This window comes from Takifugu flavidus, chromosome 10, assembly GCF_003711565.1.
Source record: "Takifugu flavidus isolate HTHZ2018 chromosome 10, ASM371156v2, whole genome shotgun sequence".
In the NCBI taxonomy this organism is placed as follows: domain Eukaryota; kingdom Metazoa; phylum Chordata; class Actinopteri; order Tetraodontiformes; family Tetraodontidae; genus Takifugu; species Takifugu flavidus.
In genome coordinates, this window is record NC_079529.1 from 13,407,586 (window position 1) to 13,430,600 (window position 23,015).

A 23,015-nucleotide genomic window follows, 5' to 3' on the forward strand; every position below is an offset into this window, starting at 1 on the left:
AGAGAGGAGAAGAAGGACGATGGTATGGGGGGGGGCGGCAGAGCATTAGGCCTTAAAAGAAGTGTGATCCATCTGTCTTGACATGCAGCTTCTCTGGTTTGTGCCCTGGAGGGGAGGTGAGCAGGCTGACACGCTCACAGCAAAGGCCTTGTCCTGTGCACTCTGGCCCAAAAACCAGCCAAACCTGCCCCGCGCCTCAACACCCCCAGGAAAAACTTCCCCGACTTACTGCTCCCATCATGTGACCCGCTGCTCCGTGCAGGGCCGACAAAAGGAGATTAACAAGGGTGTCGAGGCTTTAGTCACAATACTACCAATGCTACTCTGACCATGTTGAAATGCATTGGTAGTAGTAGTAGTAGTAGTAGTAGTAGTAGTAGTAGTACCAGTAGTACCAGTAGTAGTAGTAGTAGTAGTAGTATACAAAAGTAAATTAACAGTGGTGTCAAGGTTTTAGTCACAATACTCCCGATACTACTTTGAGACTGTTCAAATGCTGTAGTAGTAGTAGTAGAGTAGTAGTAGTAGTAGTAGTAGTAGAGTAGTAGTAGTAGTAGTAGTAGTAGTAGTAGTAGTAGTACTAGTAGTAGTAGTAGTAGTAGTAGTAGTAGTAGTAGTAGTAGTAGTACCAGTGGTAGTAGTAGTATACAAAAGTAAATTAACAGTGGTGTCAAGGCTTTAGTCACAATACTACCGAGGCTACTCTGACCATGTTGAAATGCATTGGTAGTAGTAGTACTAGTAGTAGTAGTAGTAGTAGTAGTAGTAGTACCAGTGGTAGTAGTATACAAAAGTAAATTAACAGTGGTGTCAAGGCTTTAGTCACAATACTCCCGATACTACTTTGAGACTGTTCAAATGCTGTAGTAGTAGTAGTAGAGTAGTAGTAGTAGTAGTAGTAGTAGAGTAGTAGTAGTAGTAGTAGTAGTACTAGAGTTGGAGTAGTAGTAGTAGAGTAGGAGTAATAGTAGTAGTCGTAGTAGTAGAGTGATAGTAGCATTAGCAGTAGCAGCAGTAGTAGTAGTAGTAGTAGTAGTAGTAGTAGTAGTAGTAGTAGTAGTAGTACCAGTAGTAGTAGTAGTAGAACGTTGATGTCTCCCAGCACTGCTGGCTGGGCCCAGAACAGCCTGGCAACAGCCCACCTGTGCAGCCTCCCTTCACCCCCAGCTCTGCTCCCAAACCTTTGGCTGCTGTGAGCTTTGAATACTTAGACCAGTGGGTGTAACTAATGCTCTCACACAAGGATATTGTCTTCCACGTCTCTGCTTTGTATTTCTTTTTCAGGCTCTTTTCTTTTTTAACTTCATCTATTAGGTGGCAGAGCGGGGGGAGTGGGGGGCAATTAAAAGCCATTAATAGCCTACTGCCATCATCATTACAGTTGTGTTGCCATATATACTAAAGCCACAATAACATAAGCATATCAATCAATAGACAACTTTAGCAAATAAGTGCTGTGTCATCTGTGTAATGCAAAGAAATAGGAAATATTTGACAGACTTTGTTGACACTTTTGCCCCGGCGCGTCCCCTCTAGAGGCTGTGCTTTCCGCACATATGCTGCATGGACCCCACAGCTAAGCAGGGGGCAAAAGCCAAGCCGATCCCCAGGGATGAGCAAGCTCGCCTTTTTTCAGTCTACCATTTGTCATAACCACCGCTCCCCCCACCCCGATAGCTGACCTTCTAACCAGCAGAGGTCAACTGCCTACCAGCAGCCCAGCCGCGGCGTAAATCAGTGTCTGTTCATTGCGGGAAACTTGTTTTGCTGGGGATCTCAGCCCGGTTTGGCACCATCTGTCCTGGGACTCTGACGCAGACGCAGCGCTGCCAAGGTGGGTTCCCACTGATGCGCCGCAGCCTCCGGGCCACAGGGGCCAGACGCGGCCCTGGAGGCTGATCCATCACACTGCGGCCCGTGAGAGACCAGGTCTGCTCACCTCCGTCATGCTGGCTGTTCAAAACTAAATAAATAAATGCACAGATTCGTGTAGAGCCGCACAAACCTGTGGATCAAATGATTCGAAATAGTAGTAGACACACACGCACACACACACACACACACACACTGAGCATTGCAGGAGACATTACTGAGGCCATAACACAGAAAATAGCAAGCATCTTTGGTTAAAACCACATTTAAATGGAATCTGATTGAATAAGTAATTTGCTTGATGAGTTTGGTGCCTGCGAAGGGTCCTTTAATGAAGGAAAAGCTGGGTCAACTGACGCACCTACAGGTCCACCTCAGGCCAAAACAGGCCAGTATTTATGTGACCTGTTTTAACTGTCACAAGGAGTTAGTGCACAATGCTTTCATGCAAACCAGCCGACCTTTTAAGTCCAAACAAGTCTCTGCGTTCCACCACGGCATTCATGCTTTTCCCACTCCATCATAACAGCACCTGGAATTGTAAAGTGTAAATCTTATCAGCAGAGACAAGTCTGCAGCTCCCTGAGTCACACCGCCTGGCTTATTGCTTTGCTTCTTGACCCCCTGAGGCCCAGCTCTAATGGGTCAGCAAGGGCCATAAAGTGGTATATGTTTTTCTTTTACCAACCAGTGACACCATTGACACCAGTTGTTCATCCTTTTCACCAAAGCCTTTTGTAGAGCTGACAGGCTGTCAGTTCCAAGCAGATGATTGCAGAAGAGGAAAGGCTCCACGTTAAGGAGACACCACATTCCACTGAGGACGTGCTTTTATGAGCCAGCAAACACTCTGAAAAGCTCTGCAGCAAAACACTGGGAGCGGTGTGCCATCTTTGGGCTGCAGCATTTGTATTTTAAAGTCATGAAGCATATTTAATTGTGAAATTTAAAAGAACAGATGTTTAAAGGGGTTTTCAGTTTTTCATTTACCCTCAATATTGATGAAAATCAAGACTATGAGTGACACCAGGAAACAATGAATAATAAAAATTATTATTATTTGCGTCTTTTGTTCAACCAATATAATTTATCTATCTGCAGAACCACGTGTATCGTTTATTTCATTACAGTATTTTGCAACGACGCAATTAAAGTTTTTTTTCTTAAAATCAACATTGGATTCATTCTTAAAAAAATAACAAACGTGTACTGATCGTTTATGACGCCAATTGCGAAATGCGCGTATACAGTGCCACCATGTGGGGAGAAAGGTGTACTGCACGCGATAGGACGCGCCATATTTAAAACCGTAATTGAATAAATGTACTCATATTCCGAACATAGACTAATGCGCACTAATTATTAGCGATAATTAACTTAACCAAAAAATGGTTTTTGAATGTTTTCATTGTATAGTGAGGAGCACATTGAGCTTTATCCTATCTTGTTCACCTACAATAAACAAGATGGAAATAAATAGGCTTAAAATGTTGAAGGCCATTATTGAACTAAAAGCGTGTTGATCTTCAAAACTGAAGAAAAAAATACAAAAACATTCTCGCTCTGCAATAATAATGGTTTATTTTGACTTGAAAAAGCAGCAGTGATCAGCTTTCTAACCATAAAGCTGGTATTTACTGCACCGATTACAGCTCATTATTGAGGAAGGTAACAGTTCTTGTGGCGAATTCTAACAGCCCATGAACCAAGAATGCATAAGAAGACAGGATATATTTACACCTGCACATCATCCCCTGCTGTGCACAGCTCAGAATGTCATTTTTACTCCCTTCCTGCCTTTAGCTTCTCATCCACTGTGTGATCTCCCTTTGAGCCCCCAAGACATGGAGGGCTCTTGGCCAGGGTACTGTTCCTCTTCCACTGCTCAGGGGTCTTTGCCTGAATAGCCAGGGCATGAATGCAGCTACTCAGTTCCTCCTTTAAAGCCTCATTTACCAGACGGTGGCACTTGATCAGCGGCAGTCCCTCAAACTGAGAGCTTACAACCAGAACGCGGAAATGCGATTCTGACCCAGGGGGCACGGCGTGCATGTGGCTTTCATTGTGAACCTCCAAGCATTCGGGCTGGAGAGCGTTGGTCAGTTTGAGTCGGATAGCGTTCTCCACGGGTCTCCTGGAATCCAGTTCCATGTGTCGTCTGGCGTAGTTTAAAGGGCGAATTAAGGCGAGGGCGGTGGAGGTGGGTCGAACACGGCAAAGCATTTGATGCCGTGGCACTAAACCTCTTAAGACACAAAAGGGATGATCAAAAGACACAATTATGAGAGTTCAATCACCTTCTACACCGTTACGTCAGCATCATTCCTCACCTGACCTACAGTAGTAACTTAAAAGGACAAAAAAAGAATGTTCCCCTTTGTCAACAGTGTGAGTTATTTCAGCCGTATGTACACCGTCACACATGGTGATACAGAAGATTCTATAGCATTAAATACAAACTCAACAATGATCAACACTAAATACAAACCAATTGTCCCTTCTGGTACTTCATAAAGATCACAGAATGCAGTTCCAGTGGAAGGATTGAACGTCAAAATGACTTTACTCGCATGAACCGTGTAATATGTCCAAAATTTAAGCCTCTAGCTTTGCTATTGCTGCCCAGACTCGGGGCTTCTGTTAAGCAAATTTATGTGAATAAAGTTAAGTTGAATTGAGTTGAACTGAATTGAATAAATACTGCATAATAGGTGACGGCGTATTATCGGAGCTGTGTTAATGTGCGTATTTGCTAGGGAACAATTTTAAATATCACTGAGAAACACTGAGAATTCTACGTTTACAATCGTATCCGGTGTACCCGTCTACAATAAACAAATGCATATTTACAAATAGTGAATTACTAACCTTGCCAATATTTACTTCAAGGCTTCCCAAACGACTTCTTCACGCATGCGCATTGAAAAGGTACGGGAGCTCCACTGGGACAAACTCCATCAAGTAGTTCGTTTATGCGTTAGAGAAGAGTAAATTATTAATCAACTAATAACTTTTAATCATGAAGACATTGTAGCTGTTAGACAGTTTGGCACGCACATGTGTATTACACACAACCGCAACAGCAGCGACTCTTACGGCAAATTCGTCAAATAACTTAAAGCTGTAACCCATTTGATCAATCTTTATGTGTCATGTATATATGGCCTTATGACATAATAACTGCTCATTACAAAGTTTTTATATTATTGGCTGTACGTCTAGAAACAACACTAGACATTATGCGTCTTTTCTTCATTACGTCTATTGGAACAAATTCAATATCATAACAGAAGAAACGTCTTCTTCGTGGACTAGAAACGCACACTTGCGCCACCAGTGGCAGGATTGATGAACGGCAGCAAAACTAAATAATTACATAAACTGTCCAGCAGAGGTCGCCTGAGCCCTTTTGTTTTTTGATGTTAATTAATTTACAAGTGTTTAGAGTTTCTTCTCTTCATACCACTCACTTTGCACTTTGATAATTAGTAAACCAATAATAAAATATCTTTTGCTTTCATTCTTCAGTTATAAACTCATACACCTTAATATACTGTATAGCCACATCAGTTCCGCATTGATACCATTTCTTGTTCATATCTATGTATTTTTTATTCCAACACGAATATGCACTCATACGCAGTGAAACGGTGTTAACCAGCCAGGACTGTGCTTTTTAACCAGTCATTTGAGATTCTGGCAGTTTAAGGTAGAACATATTTAACTGACAGAAAGACAAAAAGTAATATTCATTTTTTTCCAGTTTTATTCTTCATGATTGTTGTTCATTGTGGATTTTAAAGTCAATTGCACACCTTAGGGTACAGCCAATCAACACTCGGAAAAAAACAAATTCTCACATACACTGAAACACAACTGATGATATCTGTGATCAACTATGATTGATAAACTGTATTGGAAATGATTGTATTTATTACCTGCATTTAACATTAATGTGTTTATTTATATTTCACTGTTGTTTACAAATACACAAAATCTCTTAGACACGTGTGTGTGTCTGTGTGTCATTTCACAGTGTCTACACTGACAATCAACTACAGTTGCTACAGCACAATACAATGACAAACGTGGTAAATTCTTTGTTACATTGATTCATGGCAATCTCACAGACAGAAGCTTCAGGACTTGGAGGGTACACATGAATGTCAGCCATCAGTCTCACGTTCGTATGAGCAAGCACTCGGCATTTTCACAGGCGAGGCAAAGGTCAGTGGGCATTTTCCTGCTCCAATTCCAAATAGGTTTGTAGACCGTAAGAGACGAAGATTTAGTGCTTTATTTTTCACTCGTTGTTTAATGTTGCAAAAGCAACACGTTCTTAAAAACATACATAACATAGATTATGTGGATACCAGAGACAAATCTGATCACCTGAATGGAGCTCTAAAAACTATTACCCTCATAACCTCACGTCACTCTATTAATGCCAGAAACACACAACAGCACATACTTGAGAGAGGGACTGCTGACTGTTAACCTTTACATTTTTATTGATTAGTGATCATATACAAATATCGTTGTGCTTTCATGAGAATAATCTATAGGTATTCCATGATGTGACAGCCAATCTGGATTCTGAAGCCACCATTTCCTGCAGTTTCAGCACGCGAAAGAAGGATATTTTAAACAGCTGAACAGCTGAAAACCAGAACTTACTCAGAAAGGTCAAAGCTCTATCTGATTAGTTCTATAATAAGAACTACTAGTCATATATATTTATGATAGAACTGATGGGAGTTAGGTGTGATCAGGCCATAGAAAATATTTGGCAATAATTCATGAGATGGCACACTGATGGATTACAGGCAGGCTGTGGATGAGTTAGGCCGAAGCCAAATGAAAAGGTCAAACAAGCCACTACAGTCCGGTTGATTTGATTCTTAGTGCTTTAATTCTCACTTCAGTCGGAACTGAAGGCGTCACAAATCTGTGCCAGTACAACAGTGCACGCTCAGTGGACATGGGAGTCTGTTTACTCAGCTGTCGTCCTCTTATGGCTGCTATCCTACAAAATGGCAGTTTAGAAACCTTCTGCGTTCAACTTAATGTTTTCCATGCAACACATGTCCACCAACACGCTGTGCTTTTACCAGAATGGGATGACATCAGCCACTGGCAGTGATTCTCATGGAATAATCTCAATTTCTATGAATATATCATTACATGTGCTTTATATTACAAAGCTCAAATCCTCACTCAACTGCAGCTTAATCCTCAGTACTAAACATATCACCTTAATTCACAGCCAAGACTAATTCCTCTAATTTTACTCCCAATAGTTTTTGTGCTGAACTCTTGATCCATTAATAGCAAACAGGCTGTACAAGTCCTGACCACCTTCAGTCCAGTATTACAGCTAACACACAAAAAGACACAAAGATCCAGCACAAACTGCAAATGTATTAAAAACACAAACTCAAAGAATCGTTTTCCTTTTATCGCCCTGTGATTATCTGCTTTTCTCCCACATTTTGAATAAAATAAATATATAAATGGATTTATATGGAGTGGTCTCCACGAAGAATGTAATGGGCATCATCAGCCTCCTGAAATAGCAGAATAAAAGTCACTTTGGCCAGAAAATGTCTAAACGCTCAACAACACAGCCGTACGTACGTATGTACGTACGTTAGGGCATGCACTAAATCCTCTGAAAGACATGGTACAAGAGAAAAGAGACTTGATGCATCATTTGTGTGTGACATTTCTAACACTTTTATCAGGTAAAAATGTTAGAGGCCGTCACACTGTCAAATGGTTGCGCTTACGAGGGGACAACAAATGAGGTTTTTATTGTGAAATAAAGTGTTAAATATGGTTTATGACAGGCGAATAAGTGAGGATCGGTGGCCTTGTCATATTCTAGGAACAAAGAAAAACATGCCAGAACTTGGCATGTTAACGTAAAAAAAATAAAAGAATAAAACTGTATAAATAAAAAGAGCCAGTCTGCTCACCAACACCAGACATCAGGAGAAAAAGAAAGAAGGAAAAGCCAAATGAGGTCCATCAAAAATGCCTCCAATCCGGACTTGTTGCATTTTTGATTTGAAGTCCAACAAAAGTGAATGACTGAAGACCTGAAGTAAGCTGATGTTCTTAGAGGAATGGGGAAGACTATGGACCGGTGCCCTCTTCTACAAGTCTTTGCGCATGGCTTTTATCAACCTCTACCAGCTGATATGGAGAGCTGACCCTATCTACATGAATACCTTACATCATATCCAAGGGAAATGCATTATCATGCTCTTATTGACCTTTTTACATAAGCCTCATGTTCCAGAAGTGGCTCATACAGGCATCCTAATGTGTGGTTATTCTTGGAGGTTCATCTTTAAAACAATCCAAACGGAATATTTACAGCACATTTCCTCACTCTTCTGCATAAATACATTTAGAGGATTTGAGGGGGTTAAAGGGTACGGTAGGATGTGAGGGGCTCTTCAGCTGCTCATTCACAGAGTGAGAAAATGATTTATTATTTTTTCGTCTACCCTCCAAATGGAAAGTTGCTGGCGTCACATTATTTCAGCACTTGACCCCGCGTCTCTGGGAGTTTGAGGGCCAGAAAGCTGCCGACTGCCAGGGCCCCTGAGGCAAACAGGATGGGCACGGCCTTGGTGATACCCACAAAGGAAGTAAAGATGCTTATACCTAAAACAGCCGCTAGTTTACAGAGGGCGTTGAGAAAGCCGAAGGCTGTGGTTCTGAGAAAAGAGAAATTAGAAAAGAAAGAGTCAAAACACATCCACCGCAACATGTTTTTACCACTAAAGTCCACAAGAGGGAGCTAGAAAAAATGTCAAAGTCAGAAATCAGAGGTTGTTATGCCAGCCCAGAATACCACAACAACCTACCGCTTATCAGAGGGGTAAAGCTCCACCGTCAACACGTCCAGGGAATTCCAGGAGGCGATGCTGATTCCCCCAAACAGGCACAGCAGAGCAATCATGGCGGACTCGCTGTTGCCAAAGGACAGGAAGAAACAGCTGATGCAGGAGATAACACTGGAGCCCGCTGGAGGAGGAGAAAAGACAGATATGAAAACGTGTGAGTAAAGGAGTGGAAAACTGTGCAAAAGCTGCTGAACAGACATGAAGATGAAGTCAGAAAGACTTTTACTTTCACCTGTCTGTCAGTAAGAGACGAGGAGGAAGGTGATGGTGAAAATCACAAGCATGAGGTAAAAAAGTTTCCATTCAAGTTCAATTCAAAGACCAAATTTTTGGACTGAAATGATGATGTGGTTTGATTTGACAGTGATTTCCTCCAGCCTCTTCGAGTTAACTGTATATTTTAAAAAAAACTTCATCAATAAAAGCCAAAGCGCAGGTAAATAATCACTGAATTGTGTTTAATTTTAGGGGCAGATGGGGGGGGGCTGATGCACTATTGCTAATTTCAGTGCATTATATCTGGTTTTGTGTGGAATTTTGGTTGTAAATCCATTAAATTCTACATTTGATGGAAACTGGAGAAAGTTAAAACCCACTTGTTTACTCCTGATGTCCCCTTACTGGGTTTTATTCAGTTCTTCATAAATATCTTTTTCTCTTATTTAGTAAAGACATTTAAAAAATATAAACTCATTAAACCCTTATTACCCATTTAAACCACAGAAGATAAATGGGCAGTCATCGATTTGAATCTGACCTAATATTTTTACTCTTTGACGGGATCAGTAGCAAAATATCTTTAAATAATTATCATCTTAAACACATAAAAATCCAGAGTTGGCTGCCACATTGTGTTGTGATTACCCAACATCCTGAGCCGCCCGATCTTGTCCATGAGCAGCGCGGAGACTATGTTCCCAGGTAAGACGGCCAAAGTTCCCAGAAAACTGACAAAATAGACCATGTAGGCGTTGTTCTCGTCGCTGACGTCACTGAGCATGCAGCCCTCTTTGTTGTGCAGGAAAGTGCTGTTGATCAGTCTGCAGTTGACCAGTCTGTACTTAAAAAGATCTGGAATATGATGACGGGGAAGGGAGGGGGTACAGAGGATGGAGCGTTTAGCATCTGTGTTGTCAGCGTGTGGTTCTGATTGTGGGACAGAAGCCTCGTCTCCGTTGGTCAGACGCACGCTCAGTCCTACCTGTGTTGTAGAAGAGGGTGGCGATGAAGGTGCAGTTCTTGAAGAAGGTGTTGCTGGAGGTGATATCTTCAAAGAAACACTCCTCGAACAGGGAATCCTCGAACACCATCGACCTCATCTTCAGGTTCATGAATCTGGACACGACATTGGAGAAAACGACTCGAGCAAAATGGTGTTTTGTCTGAGATTTTTCCTTTTTAAAACCACCCCCTCTGTATTTTAGAGCTGATATGATTGCTGTAGGACTCCAGTTGCTCCTAGTGATGCAATCAAGCCTCATCATGGATCCATGTTAACACAGTCTGCACATCATGACAGGACTCAGCAGATCAATACAACCACCCAACCGGGGACTCACTTGTCATTGAAGTACTCTCCTTGGCGGTGGACTTGATTTTCCAAGGTGAAGTTAAAGGTGACATGCTCTACTTTCTCCTTGATGAATACCTTGGTACGTGACGAGTACTCCTGCTTCTGCAGGTACTTGATCATGTCGGGGAACCACACGGTCAGACCATAATAGCTGGAGGAGGAGAGAAGGCTGCAGTAAAATAACCTGCTTTTTAACGTGTGATTAGAATTACAATGGGCTTGATTACAGCAGGTTTCTTTACATGCTCCTATTTTCAGCTGTTACACCAGACAAGACTAACGCACCTAAACGTGCAAGTCTTTCATTACCTTAATCTTATACTCTTCAACCTAAATTGAACTGTTTCCCTCACTCTCTCCTCCTAGAATCATTCAAATATTTATACACTATGTCCTGGCTGTGACACAGAAACCTGATTCTCCGCCCTCACATTAGCTCCTTCTCCACCAACAATTCCTCAGAATCACCAAACAAGTTGGCAAACATTTGTGCCACATCAGCATTGACGGTCACCTGTGAGACGGTCTCACCTGAAGGACATGGAGAACCACACAGCCATCATCATGTAGGTAGTGCGACGATACTCCGGCGAGAAAACAGCCTGAAAATTACTCCATACCTGAAAGAATACATGGAAATCAGCCCAGAAAATAACAATATAAAAGTGAACATGTGACATCTCATCAGGCACCTCATCAGGTCCCAGTACAGCCCCTAAATTAACAGGTCCAGTAAGAGAAACCAGTGCTGCTCCTGCTTGTAGCCTCTCAGCTCAGGCTGACTACAAACCTCCAGATTCATCTCATGTACCTCCAGAAGACCAAAAAGTCTAAGAGGGAAGGTGCAGTGTCCTCTCACCGCTGAGGTCCAACTGCCGCCCTGTCTGTCCTTGCTGTAGCATAAGATGGATGACAGGGGCACCGTGGGACAGAGCAGGACAGAGTAGGACTGAGTCAGCCAAATGACTCATGTCCAGTTGTCCATGCTTCATCATCTTGTGTGCTTGCAGCAGTGATGTGAGATCGAGTCCATTTAGCTTTCCAGAAAGTCCAGCCAGCTCCTACCCAGCTGTGTGACCCAAGGTCTGAGGTCCTGCAGCGGGGGTATTAATCCCAGTCATCCTTGTTCATACCACACCCAGCTGCTGCCCTGTTGGCACCTTTGGTGGTCCAGAACATCTGGAGATACTCATTTCTGTGTCTCTGGCAGAACCGCATGCCTCTCAGCATCTTCCTGCTTGGTTCTGGTCGATGGTGGGTGCTCAGTCGTCTAGATTTACCTCCTTCCAGAGGTAACTCAAGCAGACACACTGCGACAGGTCATTTTCTGTGTGCATTTTATGGCTTTACCAAAACTCACCTCAGTCAGGGAAACATCTAACCTGCTTGACAAAGACGTCACTAGACACTGTCACATCCCATCAGACCTAGTCTGACCCAGGACCACTGTTAGTCCTGCAGGTCTGAAGGATTTCTGTCAAGCACATTGAGCCTCTGTAGGGGTGAAACACAACATAGCAGCCAGGAACTGGAGCCGGATTTCTGTAAATTCCTCCTCCCTGAATGTATAGCTGCCCTTGGATGATTATGTCCACCAGTGTGGTTATGGACACACTATTCCCTTCCCAGGAATATCAGGTGCTCAGCACCTTTAAATCGGCCCGCCCACGTTTTCCTCCTCAAATCAGCTCTTCCAGAGTGACTCACGGCAGTTAGACTGAGGACTGAGGAAACCAGAATCTTCTAGTGGTCACAATGAACACCCACTATCTCCTGCTTCCAGGTTGACGCTCCTGCCTCCTGTCTCTACAGCGATGGTTTTGTAAAAATTCCTCAGCCTTGAAACCTCCATCAACAAGCACTCACTTGTTGCACCTTCAACATGTCCTGTGGGTTGAATTTAAGTTCAATGTAAAGAGAGCTTGAAATGAAGACAGCACCAGACACCCCTGAATGAAAGGTCTGCATATGGGTCGCCTTTCCAGATATGACATAACAAAAGAGAAAAGTTATCAACAGCACAGCAAAGACAGGAGCATCAAACAGTCACTAAACACACCACAAATGCTTCAGTTGTGGCCTGGATTGATGTTACAGGTACGGTAATGGAGAAAATGTGTCATATCAGGTGTAAAAGACCACGAGCAGCAGCACATTTCACAGTTTATTACCTGATGGAAAAGCGTGGTAAGCTTTATCCTCCATTTCTCATGCCAAGCGGCACCATCGCCCAGGTTCACCAGGTCCTCCATCTGCTTCACTGTTTTGATGGTGGTCACCTGGAGACAACCGAAAATTAATCTTCATTTCATTCCATCCTGCACGCATTAAAGTCCCGGGTTTCCTGATCAAGTTCATCCTATTTTCTTGTCCATTTAATTGGAGGTTGGGGAAAGCGGTTATTTGCTCTGGGTTTCCTCTTCCTCGTCTATTTAAAGCTGCTTCCTCATCCTTCCTGTTGTGTACGAACCCTCCAGCATCCTTTCTGTGTGTAAAGCCGGTTTTACTAAACTTATTGGATTGCTTGCTTGTGCAGACTTTATTTACCAACCCTGCACATTCAACATTCAGTGAAAGCATCTGGGATTAAGACATTATGAAGACGCTTTTTTTCGAGGCCATGAGGGGAGTCAATATGTTTGGCTGGTTTTCACTGTGTCCGAAGACAATACAACTCCCAAGAACTCATTGGAAGCTTAAAAAAGCAGATTAGCCAAAGTATGTTGTGACTTTTTACTGTAGTTCAACAGCCATAACAGTGGTATTTCTAATTTTTCATCAATTCTAACAGTTATAACTGGGAAAAACATTTCACCAGCTCTTAACCTTTCGTACTGACATGTCTCATGAATACCTGTTATGATTATGCCTAAATAATTATACTGATTTTGATATGCAGCATAGAATTTGAAATCTTTAAAAGTCACAGGAGGAAACTAGAGAAATAAAAAAAGCAGCCAAAGAGCACAGATGGCTGCCAAACAGGCACTTGGGGAGAGAGATCTGAGTTATCATCCTTTAAAAAAGGTTGTTCATAGTTAAAATAACTACAAGTTAACCACAATCGGTATTATAGGCAGTCGCAGGGTTATGGAACATAGAAGGTTTCTTTATGATAAAGGCCCCTTGACTTTGATCTTTGGAAGATTAAAGGCCAAAGTCTCTCTGGAATCTGCTACATTACAATAATGTAATTATCTGTTCCTTGTCCCATTATCAACATTTCCTGAAAATTTCATTAAAATTCGTTCAAAGCTTTTCCAGTTATTTTGCTAACAGACAAACAAATGGCAGCTGTCACACAACCTCCCTCAGCGAGCATTAAAAGATGTGTTTTAACGCAATGATTGCCATATGTGGGGCAGATTTTAAATAAACCATGATGTTTTTCAATCTTTTACTATTGTTTAAATTTTAATCACACCATGGTTTGCAAAAGCATAATAAAATATTACAGATGTCTTCATTTTACACGTTATTTAAGCCACTGTGTGGCCGAATTGTTCTGAATGAAGATTCAACTGAGACACTTTTTGCTTCACATCATTGCCAGACTGTCTTTTCCAAAGTAACACTGATGATGCTGCCCAAGAACCTTTACTGTGTCACTCATATAGCATCTACATTAGATCTACACTATCACCGTAACCTGATTAAGTGCTGGATATGTGAAAATTTCATGTTTATTTTTTTGCATGAGCTAGCAAAAATGTATATTTTATTATGAAGAATGTGTTTTTAAATCCTAGTAGACTGTGTGACTTACAGAAAAGACCCTCTCTGGGTACCCTTTCGCCCTCATGTTGGTGTCATGGACCTGTTTGAGGATCATCCACGCCTCATCATGTTTTCCATTCTGGGGGGAAATTCAGAGACAAGCAGAAGGCTTATTAGCATTCATTAGCAATGTCATTATGCTGTACCTGGAAATGAAAATTAGGGCGAGTTTTTACAGTCTTAGACATCTCTGAAAGTTGTGACCTTCGCCTGAACTAACGTCAGCTGCCTGGCAGAACGTTTGCCTGCTACAGGATGTGAAAACACCGACACTTATCTTGAAAACATTCTGGGAAGTTGCCCTTTTTGTCTGACCTCCAGAAAGAAGCGGGGGCTCTCAGGCATGGTGGTGAGAGCACAAATGGCTGCCACGGCGGGGAAGGCACACACCAACACAAAGACGCGCCAGCTGTGGAACTGATAGGCTGAGCCCATCTGGAAACTCCAGCCTGTGCGAGCAGACACAAGGAGGAGGAGGCATCAGAAGGCAGCAACCTGTAGCTCTGCAAGGACGTGACGAGTGACCTTCTGTGATCATCACAGAGCAAATTTTCTTGTAATTAGAGGATAATTGGGGGCAAACCTTTGACATGTGCGGAGAAATGTCTTGTTAATGCCGACACAGTAGCGCCCAATCTTTAGAATGTTTATTAATTGGACAAAATGCTTCAATATTATCCACCCAGCGCTGTAGAAATGGGAGCTCCAGACTTTCCAGGATGACATAAAAGCTTTGACTACACATCGCGAATGTCCTGATTTATTACTCTCACCGTAGTGTGGGATGATGGCCCAGGCCATCGCAGCAGCATAAATACCGCCCAACATCCAAAACATGCACAGCCAGCTCAGATGCTCCCCTCGCTTCTCCTGGGCCAGGAACTCAGAGTAATAGGAGAACACGATGGGGATGGAGCCACCAATACTGCACAGGGAAGAGGGAAGCAGGGATGTAAATGCATAGATTATTAGAAGCCTCCAGTTGTAAACTGTGAGTTAGTTAGACAGTTCTAACTAATAAGAAAGATCATTGATGATGGGAGCAATCTCTGTGGACCCAATATCTATCTATCTATCTATCTATCTATCTATCTATCTATCTATCTATCTATCTATCTATCTATCTATCTATCTATCTATCTATCTATCTATCTATCTAGCTATCTATCTATCTATCTATCTATCTATCTAATAACCCAGCTGCAGCAGACAGAGATTGCTTCTCATTTTTAAATATGGTGTTTTATTTCTGCTTGGACCTGAACCTGAGCTTTACCCTAGCTGTTACCCCAACATATGACTTGTTTGTCTTCTTACCCCACGCCAGAGGTCAGACGGCAGAACAGGAAGGAGATGTATCCCTGGACAAAGGACGAGAAGAAAGCAAACACGCTGTTGATGGAGAGCGCGATGAGGAGCGTCTGCCGTCGGCCGATGCGATCAGCCAGCCCCCCCCACACGAAGGCCCCGACCATCATCCCCAGGTACACGATCAGACCTATGCAGACAATGTGGGAGAAAAATCAAGTTCACGCCAGTTTGGAAGTGAAAATATAAAAATTGTGAGGCGCAATTTGCAAAGTGTGAAAGTTTTGCTGTCATTTTGCTGTTTGGATACAACACTGATGAAAGCATAAACATCAAAGCAACCATTTTCTGAAACCAAAAATCACCTTGAAGAGAAACATTCACCACCCGAACTTCTGAATAAACAACAAATTCAGACTGTATTCTACCACAGAAAGCAGAATTCAGTCTGACTCTGGAGGATTCTGGAGGATTCTAGATTCTGTGGGAGTTGCTGCCACCGGGTTAGGCTGTGATTTGGTTTTGGACTCATCACTGGATCACTGGAGTTAAAGAACATGAGCCTGTTAACAGACTCTTCTTCATAAGCAAATTAGAGCAGAGTTACGACCTATTGCTGTCCCACTGCAGCAGGGGCCCAGTTTACCATCTCGCTGGACGTCTCTGCTGTTGCTAAACAGCTGCTCATTATAGGATTCACGGTCACGTTTGTTCCACATCTACGTGCATGTGCCTAGTAATTGATTTATGCTTGCTTTGCACCGCTTCTTTACATGTGATTTTGCTCTTCAGCGTTTGGAAGCCTGGCGGGTTTCTGCATTGTGTTTGAATTCAATCTTAAAAACCTGCTTCTCATCAACATCCATACGATCAAAATGCGGATTTGAAGGACGGATGTATTGCTTATGAAGAGGATGATGGAAGAAAAAAACAGAGCAGAATGAGGGGTTAAAGGGCCGGAGAGATGGAGAAGCACGTGAGCCCTCTGGAAGGGAGGTGGGGGGAGGGGTGAAGGAAGAGCATGGCTGTATGTAAAGAGTGCTACAGTGAGAGAGGAAAAGAAAGAGTGAGGATGGTTGACTGTCTACGCGATAACACAGCTCCCAGAGGCACATGTGTACAAGGATGAGGAGGGGGTGGATGCACGGGGAGGCACTATTAATAGGCGATTTTCCAGCCCAGGGTCTTTATGATACCACAAAGTTCATCAGCAACCTCTGATGGGTTAATTTAACAGTCTGCATGATGCTGGGGCTGTGGATCACTGGACTATTCCATCCTCATCAGCATATGCTCATCCAGAAGGAAGAGCCGAAGCCCCTGGACGGCACCAACGATACCATCGCAACACAAGCGACGCTGCTCGTAATTTTCTCCCCGATTTAGAAAAGGCAGCCCCGGGTCAAAACACACCACAAGCTGTGCTGCACAGCCGTTGCCGTGCAGGAGATGCACTGCAGATGCTGAGCAAGAGAAGCCATAAAAGCTGCCGAAACTGGCCGAGCAGTTGAAGGTGTGGGCCAGATGGCGATAACTCTGGGGAGTCGGCACCAGCCGACAACAGCTTATTGTTATTGGCGCTACTTCCTGATCTGAATATGAGTCACAAAGGGCGCAGAGCAGTTATTTTGGATTCTCACAGTTCCGTCTCGTAAAAACTCTCAAATATATTCATATTTCCGCTTCTCCGTCTGCTGTCATGCAGCGAGTACGAGCTGTAATACGGTGACTTTGGCAAACGCCAGCTTCCTCTTCCCAGTGCAACAAGGCCTCAACAAGGGCAAAGCAATGACAGCCTCTCAGCACCTCTCTGCCGCCTGTTCAAACATCCCACGCATCACTCCTCACACACCAGGCTCACACGGCTTGGATCATATTGGGTGGCATTATGGCGCCAGTGTAGCTCCATTATGTAAAGAAAACAAAGGTGTCAGCAGCGGGGAGGGGGGGGGGGCACGCTGGGAATCAGGGGATGCAGGGAGGCATGAGCAAACATGTCTTTGCAGGATGAGTCAGGCATGTTGTGTAACAGTGAGAGGAGAGAATCAGAGCCAGTTGTGTCTTCCTGCTCGTCCCAATGGACATGATGCAAACCCTGCCTGAGAAGGTGTGTGTGTGTGTGGGGAGGGGGGGGCTTCAGCTGTGTAGATGCTCTGCTTTATTCATATATTCAGAACCTTTAGGAAAATGGAAAAACTGAAGCAACACTAACAGTGTGATGAGAATGCAAAAAGAACTGTTGGGTGACAAGAATTTTGCGGTAGAGCTGGGCCGCTGTGGCTCAGGCCATACAGCCGGGACTCCTGTGATCAGGATCAGCACCAGGGCTTTATGGACCAACATTGCTTCCTAAAAGCAGAAATGTGTATGAGGTCTCTGCCAACAATGTAAAAATGGGCATGGTTCTTTGTCATTTAAAGAGTTACAACCAGCTTTGAGCTAGTCCCATAACTTGATTGAAGCCATGAGGTCGAAAGAAGTGCCTGCAGAACTCAGAGCCAGATTGCAAGAAAGCGCAGATTTAAGGAAGGCAACAAAAATAAATTCTGCCGCACTGAAGGTTCCAAAGAGCACAGAATGGAGAACGTTTCAGAAGGTCAACCGTCACTGCAGCACCCCACTAATCTGGGATTATGACACGGATGCTGAACAGAAAGTAAAAGACACATGATGAAAACCCACCGAGTTTGCCAAGAAGCATTCTCTGGTCCGATTAACCCAATATTTCACTTTTTTTAACACTCTACTGTGTGAGGAAAGCACAGCACCTTTCCAATCCCATCCCTGTGGTGGAACATGGTGGCAGCATCATGCTGTGGGACATGGAGGAGGTCGGGGTGGAAGGAAAGATGAATGGCGCAATTCTTTTAATGAAAAGCTAAATAATGCTCTAAATCTTAAATAGCTGAGCAACTCTGAGGAGGATCTGAGAAGATGAAAGGAGGAACATTCCCAAATGCAGATATGTACAGCAAGTAGCATCAGGACTGAAGGCTGGACCTGCTGGAAAGGTGAGAATGTTTTCATTTTAGGTGCGTTTCTTTAATAGATTTGGGGGGGGGGTCTGTTTTCATGGCTATTGTCTTTAAATGTGTCTTAGATGTTATCTCCCAAAGTAAAGACTTAGATGTGAACAGAAAAGGACAATGGAGACATCAGAAATCAGACGTCCCTGATAACAAGCCTGACAATGTTCCAATGATGCTAACATGAGAGGTGCAGCAGTGTGTGGCTCTTACCCAGCATGCCTTTGTTGGGCTCGGACAGACACATGTCTTTCTCTGCAAAGGGCAGGACAAAGCCGACCACAAAGATCTCCACACCGTCGGCCATCAGCGCCAGCCCCAGGACAAAGTAGAGAGTCCACTGGAACTTTCCGTGGCCGCACTCCTGCAGAATGCTCTCGTACTGCTGGGCCAGCTCCTCCTGGTCTTTCCTCCTCTCCCCCTCGTAGGCGGACAGATCCCGGAACTGCTGCGCCTCAGCGGTCATCACTCCATCCATGCCAGGGGCTTTTCCCGAGTCGGCCCGGGGGATTCCCTGATACTCGCCCTCGTAGATCTCATCATCCTCATCGTGTCCTTCAGTGGAATCGCTGTGTCCTTCGTCGTCATTGGCCCGGCTGTCGTTGCGGTAGTATCCGTCGTCGTTGCCCGGGGCGCCAGAATAGTCATCGTCATCGTCCTCTTCCTCGAAGCGTTTGTAGGAGCGTCTGGTGTACTCGTCGGCCATTTTGTCCACGCCACGCCCAACCTTTTTCCCAACTTGCTTCTTTGCAACTTTGGCAATGTCCTTCGCACCGCGGATGAAGTCCGAGCGGCCGTCTCTGTAACGTCCATCATCATCCATCTTTAGGCCTGGAGGTGCTGGTCAGTTGCTGCTTGGACTCGGATATATCAGGAGCAGCCCCAGTACATGAGTGGCCACTGGGATTTTGTGGAAGCCGGTAAATGTTGTCACTTAGTGGCTGCTGCTGTCACACTCTGACCACCTTGATGTCAGACCCTGATGCTGAGGAGAATCACACACACACACACACACACACACACACACACACACACACACACACACACACACACACACATACAGATAAGCACTCTTCATGATGGTGGCAACATCAAACACAATATAACTCAACTTTACCGTCCCTGCGCCTGGAAGAATGATTTTTTTTTTAAAAAGATGTAATATTGGAACAAACAATCGCACAACACCAAAGAGACAGACTGCTCATGCATCTGTGTGACGTGCACTAAGGTGTGATACAGGTCATTGTGATGGTAAAATTGAATAAAACTGCACATTTGTGCTTTTTTTCCCCCTGGTTTTGTAAGGGGTTACAATAAAAACCTTGACCCGATAAAAAAGGAAATGGCAGCATCTATCAAAAACACATTTTGAATCAAAGACTGAAACAAAAGTGGTGCAGAACACATCAGACTCATCAGTATTCTCTGCATGTTGGATTTAGAGACAGCTCAGCACTTTGATTCCTGACAGGCCTTCATCCGTTCACCAGCACAGATACAAGCAATTGTGATTTTATACGTTCTTTATTCAATTATTTATGGTCCAATGAGTAAATATGTATGCGCCCAGACTGGTGACCTGCTCTAATGGGTTCTACCAAACACCTAAATGGCCTTTTATCTGAACTCCTGCCAACCAAACTGGGACTGGCCTCAACACGGAAATGCTGATGAGACCACGCAGACACCAGGTCCCTAAATAGCGAGTCGCTGGGGAAGGACTCCAGCTGCATCTGACACAGAAGTCATTCTGAGCGCGAGGAGCTTTCGACGTGCAGCCGCCGCTCAGCAGGAAGTGGGGTGGGGTGGGGGGCAGATCATGACAACCAGAGGCTGATACATACAAATATGCAGTGTACATTAGTCACGTCATTCTTCCTTCTCCACCCAGTGTGTTCTGTCACCCTGGTGGCACCGAAGGCACTTAGCAACACCGTGCCAAACACTCTGACGTAAGCTCTCTGCATCCATTTTGGCTTTGCTCAGTACAAAATGGACTGAAAAAGCCTCAGACTGAGAGGAGCCGAGTAGTGCTGCTAGAACCAGCACAAAGTAATTCCCGGGATACGGCTGGGCCTCGTGCACAAACACAGCCTCAGTCCATTTTGACACAAATTAATTTGACTTGTCTAGAATGTGTAGTTGCTGCTCAGCACCAGCTGATAAGACCCCCCCAGGACAAACCTGCAAAGGCAAATTAAAATGAGTCTCCGACCACAGTGTTTGTGCAGAGCGGACAATATTTGAACAATGAAGCAATGGAAACAGTAATCAGGAACCTGAACCCTGATCTTCTCTTGAGCTCTGCATTAACAACATGTTGGGTTCTTGGAGAGCGACTGTATTTCACGTATTTATTTCATGCTCGCCGACACTAAAAGAGAGCAGAATTCCACCCACCAAGGTAATAAAACAGTCAACGTTCATAAGAGCAATAATTAAAGGATTGATATGTTTTACTTCATATCATCACCATGACAACTGTGTGGGAAGAATTTTTTTTCTTTCCTCAATTATAGATGCAAATATACCAGTGGATACTGGGCAAAAACAAGATGGTGGGTGGCTACAGCTACAGTCGACAGCAGTGTGCTGTTTACAGGTTTACACAGGTATAATCTGTAACAGCTACACACCCGATCAACTATTAACTCACACACAATCACCGGATCCAAACAAAGGCATGTGTGTTTGCCCTTCTGGTACACGAGGAACAAACACAGGTTGATAAATATCAAGTCAAGCTTCTGAATCTGCATCAGCAGTCGCGATCTCACCTGAGGAACCATTCAGACTTACACTAATCACTGCCTGCCCTCACCCGTCTGGACACAGGAAAGAATTTTTCAGTGATTCAGAAAATCTTCAACAGTGACCTGAGCCTTAGGCTGAGCAAGCAGCTGAAGTGAACCAACGTTTTCCTTGAAGCACCGAGCTGAAACCTGGGGCACAAAGACCCAAATGTTGTCCTAGCAAACTGGTGGAAAAGCTATCTTTTCCACCATGATTTAAAATTGTATGGATAACCACGAAGGAATCATTGCTGGACATTTAAAATAATATTTGCTACATGATCTGTGTTAAACGGTGGGCGAGGGAGGAAAAAAATCCCCATCAGGAAGATCTAGAGTCTCGCCTTGTGCAGCAATAACACAAGTGCAATTAATAACCGAGCGAGCCTTAATTGGACAATGATCAAATGCTGCACTGGATAACTTCCTTTTAGTGTTGATGGCTTTAGATAACAGTTCCTGACCTCGGGATGCTGTACAGTGCTGAGCTGAGTGTTGGTTCAAGCCTCACGCAGAGCAAAAGAGCCTGGAAGTGTGTGGAAAGTTGTGCAGGTAGCTGTTCCTGTTACTGTCACCCCTCATGTAGTTTGGATGCAAAGGATGTGCTGCAGTCATGGCTGCCAAAGGCGCAGGACATCTGATGCACCAGGGTGTAAAACACATCACCTCATCATGCAGAAGGCACAAACCAGGGCCAGATCACAGTCCAGCAGGTATTCACCTCTCTGTTTCCATCAAAGGGCTTCTTTAATGTGAAAAAGCCACGTCCCTGTCAGTGATCACCGCAGAGCACAAAGGCGAGCAGCAGAGACGCTGCTCTCCATCAGTCTCTGCCTCCATCACGTTCTCCCCGATGGGCTTCTACAAGGTCATTTTAGCACACGACGCAGAACAAGCACGCACTGGACCGGCATTCTGAAGCCCCCGCATATACCCTAAAACACGCAAATCCCACTTTTTTCACCACAGGTTGACGTGGATTCTACAAACGATGCGTTAGATTTAAGGGAAAAGAGGGGCAGGCGGCGATGGGGCGGCCAAGGGCATCTCAGCCCAAATTAGGCGCAGTTGAGGCTCAGCTGGCCGCTGACCGCGTGTGCTGTTAATGAGATAAAATACAAGATTCGCCACCTCCTAACCTTGTCCCCAACCCCTCCCCCAGTGAAGGTTGATGATGATCGTTCTTACCTCCCTACAAGACGATCCGCGGAGAGTAAAAGAAAGTCTAAATGGTCATTTTTTAAAGAGATATTCTATCATTTATATTGTGCCGACAGGGTTCCGGGAGGCATCTCGTTACCGGCGCTGGAAATCCATCGTGTGCCGATAAAGGTCTGGTCCTTCCACCAGTAATGGCAGTAGATGAGCAAATTAAGCACGAAAAGATAAGACCCTCTCTCCATTTGTGTGTGTGCGCGTGTGTGTGCAGAGGAGTCACCTTAAATACCATGAAGCAGACAGGTCCCGGGTTCCAGTGATGCGCACAGTAGCAGAACCTGCACCTTTCCGCTCCTCCGCCTTCTCCGTGTACTTCCACCCCCCTCCCCTCCTCCCTGGTCCTCATTGAGCAGACACCATTCCTCTCGGGTTGAAGGGGACCGGAGACAAGGGGACGACAGTTGCTGTTTGCGCGACATCCTCTGAAAACACACGCATTTTATCTGCGCCACGCACAGTTTCGCTGTCGGAAATGATAAAATCTTATTTTACTTGAGACAGAAACGCTGCCAGCCTCCCGCTGCGCGTC

The 23,015-nt window shown here is 44.2% G+C and overlaps 2 protein-coding genes across 5 annotated transcripts; both read right to left on the reverse strand.

Moving 5' to 3' along the window:
- Positions 1-3,654: 3,654 nt before the first annotated feature.
- Positions 3,655-4,023, reverse strand: bola1 (bolA family member 1). The gene has a single exon (XM_057045132.1). It carries the CDS (start codon positions 4,021-4,023, stop codon positions 3,655-3,657), a length of 369 nt encoding a protein of 122 aa, XP_056901112.1.
- Positions 4,024-5,620: 1,597 nt separating this feature from the next.
- Positions 5,621-23,015, reverse strand: sv2a (synaptic vesicle glycoprotein 2A). Of its 4 annotated transcripts, none has more exons than XM_057045250.1 (13): positions 22,716-23,012; positions 18,687-19,458; positions 15,457-15,637; positions 14,913-15,064; positions 14,455-14,588; positions 14,129-14,218; positions 12,534-12,641; positions 10,894-10,982; positions 10,349-10,513; positions 9,991-10,124; positions 9,654-9,860; positions 8,751-8,910; positions 5,621-8,600 (listed from the first exon to the last, which is right to left on the reverse strand). In XM_057045250.1, the coding sequence occupies exons 2-13, from the start codon at positions 19,294-19,296 to the stop codon at positions 8,417-8,419; spliced, it is 2,214 nt and encodes a 737-aa protein (XP_056901230.1). In that variant the 5' UTR covers positions 19,297-19,458; positions 22,716-23,012; the 3' UTR covers positions 5,621-8,416. The 4 variants fall into 4 exon arrangements, with proteins under 4 accessions (XP_056901230.1, XP_056901228.1, XP_056901229.1 ...); XM_057045248.1 differs by having other exon boundaries at positions 22,707-23,012; XM_057045249.1 differs by having other exon boundaries at positions 22,457-22,717.